Source organism: Mastomys coucha, unplaced genomic scaffold (genome assembly GCF_008632895.1).
Source record: "Mastomys coucha isolate ucsf_1 unplaced genomic scaffold, UCSF_Mcou_1 pScaffold14, whole genome shotgun sequence".
NCBI lineage: Eukaryota > Metazoa > Chordata > Mammalia > Rodentia > Muridae > Mastomys > Mastomys coucha.
In genome coordinates this window covers 45,627,447-45,636,581 of record NW_022196896.1, presented here as the reverse complement: position 1 = coordinate 45,636,581, position 9,135 = coordinate 45,627,447, and the positions used below count along the sequence as shown (strand labels likewise).

The 9,135-nt window shown below is 40.9% G+C and overlaps 1 protein-coding gene across 7 annotated transcripts in view; it reads right to left on the bottom strand.

Annotated features, from left to right (window-relative positions):
* Positions 1-9,135, bottom strand: part of Ly96 (lymphocyte antigen 96) — a 36,555-nt gene that overhangs the window by 13,784 nt on the left and 13,636 nt on the right. For 2 of the 7 annotated variants that reach the window (XM_031366951.1, XM_031366949.1), the window contains exons 3-5: positions 8,889-9,020; positions 3,703-3,755; positions 84-168 (exon numbers count right to left, since the gene is read on the bottom strand). In XM_031366951.1, coding sequence (XP_031222811.1) covers positions 84-168; positions 3,703-3,755; positions 8,889-9,020 — 270 coding nt within the window. Of the gene's footprint in view, positions 1-69; positions 169-3,702; positions 3,756-8,888; positions 9,021-9,135 lie in introns of those variants that run through there. The other 5 variants (XM_031366952.1, XM_031366955.1, XM_031366950.1 and 2 more) reach the window with 4 other exon arrangements.

The following is a 9,135-nucleotide window of genomic DNA, read 5'->3' as shown; positions in this document are numbered from 1 at the left end:
TATATATATATATATATATATATATATATATATATATATATATACACACACACACACACTCAACATATTCTAATTGACATTACGGTGGTGAATGATGGTGAAATTCAAACAGAAGAGCTTTTCTTCGGTATCCCCAGCAATGGCTTCTACAACACATCTGTGATGGCCCTAAAGTGAGGAATAATAAAGACAAGAAACACTAAATGCTAGGTGTCACTATGTCAAAGGTCTATGTAAGAATACTGTTCTTTTCTTTTTGTTTTGTTTTGAGACAGGGTTTCTTTATGTAGCCTTGGCTGGCCTAGAACTCACTATGTAGGCCAAGCTGGCTTTGAACTCAGAGATCCATCTGCCTCAACCTCCTGAGTGTAGAGATGGAAGACATGAGCCTGGCAAGGACTTTTTTCTTATTAGTAGATACCATTGGAATTGAATTGGTGATTTCCTTGTGGTAAGAGCACCTGCTTTCTTAGTTTTCCAGTAAGATGAAATCTTCCTGTCTATGTGTGTGTGTGTCTCTGTGTGTGTGTGTGTGTGTGTGCCTAAGCATGCCTCATCATTCAGGTAGAGGTCAGAGGACAGTTTATGGGAGTCAAGTCTTTCCTCCTGCCCTGTGAATCCCAGCCATAGAACTCACTTCATCTTGGATGTAAGCATCTTTATGCACAGACATCATACTTGCCTTTTAATTCAGTGAGCAGAGAATCCATTTTTTCCAATTAGAAAACAAGGATATTGCCAGGCAGTGGTGGCGCACGCCTTTAATCCCAAAACTTCGGAGGCAGAGGCAGGCAGATTTCTGAGTTCGAGGCCAGCCTGGTCTACAGAGTGAGTTCCAGGACAGCCAGGGCTACACAGAGAAACCTTGTCTCGAAAAAAACAAAACCAAAACCAAAAAAAGAAAAGAAAACAAGGATATTTATAATCTATTTAAAAATCTTGGACAAGGGTCCAAGGGAGATGTTTGAGAGGATGCTCTCTGCACACATCCCCAGAGTCTACATAAGTAGCCATCGACCCTAGCTAGCATGGCAATGTGCAAAAAAACAAGAAACCCAGTCCTTGGCCTGGCCATAGGGGTGAGCCAGGTAGATCTCTGTGAGTTCAAGATCAGTGTGCTCTACAGATCTAGTTTCAGGGCTGTACAAGGGGGGGGGGGGAAGGGATGGAGGAAGGAAGGAAGGAAGGAAGGAAGGAAGGAAGAAAAACCTGTCTCAATGGAATAAGGCTGAGAGTAATAGAGCAAGATAACCAGAAAATCTCTTCTGTGCATCTGCGCGCGCGCACACACACACACACACACACACACACACACACACACACACATAGTACACTTTACAAACACACACACACTCATACATTTAAATGAAGAAAATTAAGTTTTTAAAATTTTTGTTTTGTTTTGCTTTGTTTTTGTTTTTTCGAGACAGCTTTTCTCTGTGTAGTCCTGGCTGTCCTGGAACTCACTCTGTAGACCAGGCTGGCCTCGAACTCAGAAATCCGCCTGCCTCTGCCTCCCAAGTGCTAGGATTAAAGGCATGTGCCACCACTGCCCATTTAATGTATTTTTTAAGACCACATTTCTCTGTGGTCAGGAGGATTATTGTAAATTTAAGGCTACCCTCAAACATATTAAGACTCTGCCTTGAAAAAAAAATGTACTCTTTGAGGCTGTAGTTATTTTTTATAAAGGCATAAATGCCTGTAATGGTTTGTATATGCTAGGCAGGGAATGGCACTATCAGAAGGTATGACCTTGGGAGGGAACAGGGGTTTGTTCTTGTTGTTGTTTTTTGTTTTTTGTTTTTTTGAGGGGAAACTGGGAAAGGAGATATCGTATGACATGTAAATAAAGAAAATATCTAATTAAAAAAGGGAAAAAACCAACAACAACAAAAAGAAGGTATGGCCTTGTTGGAGTGGGTGTGTCACTGTGGGCACGGGCTTAAGACCCTCATCCTAGCTACCTGGAAGTCAGTCTTCCACTAGCAGCCTTCAGATGAAGATGTAGAACTCTCAGCTTGGCCTGCACCATGTCTGCCTGGAAGATGCCATGCTCTCTTGATGATAATGGACTAAACCTCTGAACCTGTAAGCCAGCCCCAATTAAATGTTGTTCTTATAAGAGCTGCCTTGGTCATGGTCTCTGTTCACAGCAGTAAAACCCTAAGATAATGCCTAAGCAAAGTGACCGAGAAAACACATTTTAAACAAAAATAAGCGGCAGCTGTTGAGATGGCTCAGCGGGTAAGAGCACTGATTGCCCTTCTAAAGGTCATGAATTCAAATCCCAGCAACCACATGGTGGCTCACAACCACCCATAATGAGATCTGATGCCCTCTTCTGGTGCATCTGAAGACAGCTACAGTGTAGTTACAATAAATAAATAATAAATAAATCTTTAAAAAATAAAAAAATAAAACAAAAATAAGCTTATAATTTATGTGCTTTTAATTTTTTTTAAATTTTTTTTAATTTATGTGCTTTTAAAAAAAGATTTGTTTATTCTTATTTGACGCATGTGACTATTTTGCCTGTATGTATATATATGTCCCATGTGTATTCAGTGACCCAGATCTGTATCCATGTGTATCCTGTGACCCTGGATCTGTAGTTACAGTTCTGAGGCATTAATGTGGGAGCTGGAAAATGAACTCAGGTCCCCTTAGAAAGCAATAAGTTCTCTTAACCACTAGGCCATCTCTCTAATCCTCAAATCTATGTGATTTTTTTATTCTAAACAATTATGCAACATATTAGCATAACACACAAATAGCATGTTAACTATTCAAGTATTAACTATTAACTAATGAGGTTGACTTATCCATGGTCCTTGGCTAATACATTCATATGAAGACCATCAGTCAGTAATAAGCATTCTTATTACATTAGGTATGTATGTTAAAGGAAAACAATGAAAAGAAAAAGAGCTATCATATATATGATTTTCCCATGCTCTACAACAGAAAAAAATAACAAAATACCTATAACTAAAACTCTTGACCATCTTAATTTAAATAACTATTCTTTGGGGGGGGTGCGTTTCTCTGTGAAACCCTGGCTGTCTTGGAACTCACTCGGTAGACCAGACTGGCCTCAAACTCAGAAATCCACCAAGTGCTGGGATGTTGGGATTAAAGGTGCAACCACCACTGCCTGGGCCTTAAATAACTATTCTTGACAGTGGCCACACTACCTTGAACTTGCCCAATATCAATTGAATCAGTATTCTTTAAAATGATAAATTGCTTGTTTTCAATCTTGACACATGTGGTGGTTTGAATAAGAATGGCCCCCATAGACTCATAGATTTGAATGCCTGGTCACCAGGGACTAGCAATATTAGAAGGAGTGGCTTTGCTGGAGAAAAGTGTGTCAGTATGGAGGCAGGCTTTGAGGTTTCAGATGCTCAAGCCAGGCCCAGTGTCATTCTCTCCCTGCTCCTCCAATCCAGATGTAGAACTCCTGGCTCCTTCTCCAGTACCACATCTGCCTGTGTGCTGCCCTTCTGCCAGCCATGATGGTTATGGACTGAACCTCTGAACCTGTAAGCCAGCCCCAGTGAAAATCTTCCTTTATAAGTGTTTCCATGGTCATGGTGCCTATTTACAGAAACCCATGTTTCTGTTACAACAGGTTACATGCAACATGTTACAACATGCAAAAGGTTAAGAAAGCACAAAATATTTCTTGAATAATACCTTAGGAAATCGTATTCCCTCAAAAGAGAATGGTACTGATGTATTCACAGTCTCTGAAAATGAAACACAAACATTATTAGTGATTTTAGGTGATTTTTTTAAAATATGAGAACTAGTTTTTTGAAATGTCCTTCCTAATATCAGAAGCATTTCTGAGGAAAACTATAGAGAAATGACCCCCATACTCTATCTCTAGCCTCCTATACTATCCTTGGTGCCCGACCCTGACACTCAAATATGCCAGCACCTCTCCCTATACCAGTCCATGTCTTATCTCCTAGGGCTTCTGAGTTTTTAATACCTGTCTCAGTGAGTTAAGGAAAATATGCATCAAACTATATTATACATGTGCATGCCTAACTTTTAGAGATATTGCTGCCCCTATAGCTGGATATAACAAGAATTTCCCTAGCAGCAGGAAAAAATGTTTCTGTCTCTGCTTTGTTTCCTCTCTCTTTCTCTCCCTTTCTCTCTCTCTGTCTCTCTCTCTGTCTCTCTGTCTCTGTCTCTCTGTCTCTCTGTCTCTGTCTCTCTCTCTCTCTGTCTCTCTCTCTCTCTCTGTCTCTCTCTCTCTCTCTCTGTCTCTCTCTCTCTCTCTCTCTTTCTCTCTCTTGTTTTTGTTTTTGTTTTCCGAGACAGGGTTTCTCTGTGTAGCCTTGGCTGTCCTGGAACTCTGTAGACCAGGCTTGCCTCAAACTTAGAAATCCGCCTGCCTCTGCCTCCCAAGTGGTGGGATTAAAGGAATGTACCACCACTGCCCAGCTTCATTTCTCTTTTCAGTAACATTGAGGATTGACCCTGAGGCCTCATGCCTGGCACAATCCCATCTGAACTATATACCCCAAGAGAAAGTTCAAATACAGACTTATACTCTTTCCAATCACACTACCAAGAAGCCTAAGAATTCAGCCTCTATTTCAATAAGCAGTCATGAGGCTGGCCCTGCACAAGTCACCCAGCATCAATGCAGATAAACAAGAAAGACCAGACAACAAAATAGTGAACTCAGGGTAGAGGTAAGGTCAGAAAGGTATATATGTTTAAATGTCAAACAAAGGAAATAGTGACACACAAAATTGTGTGTGCACATGTGCACAACATGCCATGAAATAAGACAACCTATGGTAGTTACCTCTCTCCCTCTAACATGTAGGTTCCAGAAATGGAACTCAAGCCATTAGGCTGTGCAAGGTGGCAAGCATTTTTACCTAATGGATCATCTTGACAACTTAATGTCTTTCTTAGTTTTGTTTTGAGGCAGGATCTTCCTGTATAGCCCAAGCTAGCCTCAAATTCTCAACCTTCCTGTCTCAGTACATTAGGCATGAAGACCATAACTAACTGAAATGTCTCGAGCTTTAGTAAACTTATATTTTGATAATAAATAAAATATAATACATTTTGGGTTACATTCTTAGATCTTTCACTAAAGACCAATATAATTTAAATTTTTTATGATTTACTTATTTAATTTCTATGTGCATGAGTGTTTTGCCTATATGTATATAAATGTGTACTTATGGGCTGTCAAGATGGCTCAGTGGGTAAGAGCACTGACTGCCCTTCAGAAAGTCCTGAGTTCGGATCGCAGCAACCACATGTGAGTTCGACTCACAGCCACCTGTAATGAGATCTGATGCCCTCTTCTGGTGCATCTGAAGACAGCTACAGTGAATTACACCAGAGTGAGCAGGGCTGGAAGACCTGCAGAGGTCCTGAGTTCAATTCCCAGCAGCCACACACATGATAGTTCATGGCCATCTGTACAGCTACAATGTACTCATACACATAAAATAAATTAAAAAATAAAATAAAATAAATGTGTACTTGTGCATGCCTGGTGCCAGTGGAGTCTACAAGATAACATCTGATTCCTGGTTCAGATGGGTGGGTGGGGAACCTGGGTCCTCAGTGCTTTCAATTTAAAATTAATGTAATTAAAATTTTTAATTTAAATAAAGTTTAAGAAGAAATTTTTTTTTTGGTTTTTTCGAGACAGGGTTTCTCTGTATAGCCCTGGCTGTCCTGGAACTCACTCTGTAGATTAGGCTGGCCTCAAACTCAGAAATCCACCTGCCTCTGCCTCCCAAGTGCTGGGATTAAAGGCATGTGCCACCACCGCCCAGCTAGAAGAAGAGATTTTTAAAAGAAAAATTAAAAAGAGAATTGTAGCTAGGCAGTGGTGGTGCACAACTTTAATCCCAGAACTTGGGAGGCAGAGGCAGGCGGATTTCTGAGTCGAGGCCAGCCTGGTCTACAGAGTGAGTTCCAGGACAGCCAGGACAACAGAGAAACCCTGTCTCGAAAAACAAAAAAAGGAGAATCGTAATAACACTCAAAGAATATTAACTGAAAGCCCACTTTGTACCATGGAAAAAGGAAACAATGGTCAGCACATAATTTAGAAGCGCCTAAGGCTTCCAAAAACTTGGAGAGTGAGCAGAAATAGATCCTCTCCTGGAACCCTCCGAGGGAACATGACCCTGCTGGCACCTGACAGCAGACTTCTGCCCTCTAAATCTGTATTATTCTAAGTTACCAATTAGTGGCACTTAGCTATAGCATCCTTACACCCAAAATTACAGTGACAAGGCTAGAAGACTCATTGAGGCTGGTCCAAAGGTGGTGAGTTATCTCCATTGATTGTTCACAGTCAGTTATAGATTGAACTCCTGTTCTATACTTCCCCCCCTTCTCACTACTGCACTTGACTAGTCTAAAAAAAGAAAAAGAAAAAAAAAGACTCATTGAGTTTCAGATGCCTTAAAATAGACATTTATTTATACATAAATGTGGTTTTTTAAAAGAACAAGGGGAGAAGGTGTAAAAAGTGGTAAGATTGTAATTTTTACTTTATTTTTACTTACCATATTTTCTAAATATCATATCCTAAAGATGTAACAACAAAATGGAGAGTTACTTTTAAAAATAGACACATGGAACTTGAAAATTTTAATCTCTGGCTTCTAGGATCCCTTCAGTGTTTGGTATTTGTTTTGGTTTGTTTGTTATTCGGGATTTGCTTTATGTGCATTGGTGTTTTGCCTGCATGTTTGTCTGTGTAAGGGTCCCATACCTCTGGAACTAGAGTTACAGACAGGTGTGAGCTTCCATGTGGATGCTGAGATTGAAGCCAGGCCCTCTGGGAAAGCAGTCAATGCTCTTATCCACTGAGCCATCTCCCTAGCCCCCACATTAGTGCTTTTTAAATCTGTCCTAAGCTCTGGGCCCACATGCTCAGATGCCAGATGGACATGTTTATTTGAATGTTCCAAAATTATCTTGAGCTCAACACGCCCAAACCAAAGCTTGTTATCTTTCTCTTTTAAACCTGTCCCTTCTTCGATACACATCACTTCAGATAATACACTTTGAGATGTCAAATCACCAGCCCATAAGTGGTTCTTGGTGTTACCTAATCTTTGACTGCCACAGTGAACATCTTAGGATGCCCCGCCTTTCCTTTAATTCCTCCCTGTATGATCTTCCACCATCTCATCTCTGAGCCCAGGGTTGCTATGTTTGAATCCCTAATGGTCTCTCATAACCTCCTGGGTGTCCTTCCTTTGAAGCAAGCTATCTGCCACAGTCACCTTCTGACATAAGGACACTATTTATTTACAAAAATGGAAATCTTAGTGGGTCATCACTTCCTACTTACCATAGGATACAGACCAATATTCCGGGCATGACTTGCATCCTCACCCCGCCCTCTTTTGTCAGCTCACCTGCAGTAATTCCTCACAAGCATACTGTACTCCAGAACAAAGAGAAAAGGACAGAAACCACTCTCCAAGTGTGGCTGGATAGACTTCCATCTGTTCTTTCCTTTCCACAAAATGTTCCTCCTCACCCTCTGATAGTCTCAGATTGAACACGCTACTAAAATCCTCTGAAGATTTATATGTGTCTTCCTGTCACCAGCATTAGACAACTACATAGATAAAACTAACAGCATGTCCCTATTTGTGGCCTTCCTCTGCAAACTGTCTTTTCTAGGACACAGTGAGTTTTTAAAGAAGGATCCATGACTACTCAACTTCACATCCCCAGGGCCAAAATCATGGCCTGCTCAGATTATGTTCAACAGATATATTTTGGAAAGAATGGAGAAAGAATAATGAGGCAGGCTATGTTGATTCTAGCACATCTTAGATATCAAGAAAATGAAACAGAAAACTCTAATAGAATGTCAATACAATCACAGAGAGTGTGTGGAATCATTGTAAAATAGTTGTGCTAGAGAAATTTACAAGGAGCTGGAGAGACAACTCAACAGTTAAGGGCACTGGCTGCTCTTTCAGAGGACCCAAGTTCAATTCCCAGCACCCACACACGGATTCACAAGCATCTGCAACTCCAGCTTCAAGGGATGCAACACCTTTCTGTAGCCTACTCAGGTACCAGACAAACACACATGTGCAGACATGCAGTATACAGGCATGCATCTAGGCAGACATGCAGTATACAGGCATGCATCTAGGCAGACATGCAGTATACAGGCATGCATCTAGGCAAGCACCCAATCTCCATGGTAGGCTCTCCCACAAAAAAATACATCCAGATACAGTGGGGCACGTCTTTAATCCCAGCACGTTGGAAGCATGTTGAGTCTGGGGCAGTCTGGTCTACATAGCGAGCTCCAGGACAGCCTGGGCCACATTGAAAGACCCTATCTGAAAAATATGAACAAGAAAAAAGGAGAGGGAGGCCTGAAGATTGGGAAGTTCAAAGCCAACCTTGACTGCATAAGGAATTCGATACCATCCAGGGCTAAAGTGACGCCTTTACCCCAAAAAGCAAATAATGATGGTAGTAGTAACAATTCCAGGATTCAAAGAAAAAGAAGAAATTATTAAAGAAACCAACACAAGTGCAGAGTAAATTCAGATAAGTGCACACTGATGGCCAGACATTTGATATTTAGAAAAAGACATCTGTAGCCAAGAGTAAATGTGAAATCTTCATCTGAAAAAGTGAAAATGTAACGTTCCTTCAAATGCTTCCATGATGCACCATGTGGACACACAACTCTAAAATATTTATGCTTCAAAGAACGAAACTTTGGAGAGAACCCAAGCATTATTATCAGTAAGGAAGCTTCCTGATTTCAGGGTTCCCTTGTCCTAACAGCCTCAGAAGGAACTTTGGTCTAGTCTTGCAAACAGTACAAGCCAGATGCGTACCTCCTTTCAGAGCTCTGCAAAAAGAATACTCATCATCGTCGTGGCCGTGGCAAACAACTTCCTTGCGCTTCGGCAACTCTATGGAGTTGACATTGATGAATAGGTTGAAGTATAAATTTCTTAAGTTTCCTCCTTGGAAAGAAAAAAATCGAATTAAATCCCTCCCGTAACCTGTGGACTATTTACTGTACCCTTAGTGGGCGCCTTGTGCTGCACTGACACGGAGTATTTACTGTACCCTTAGTGG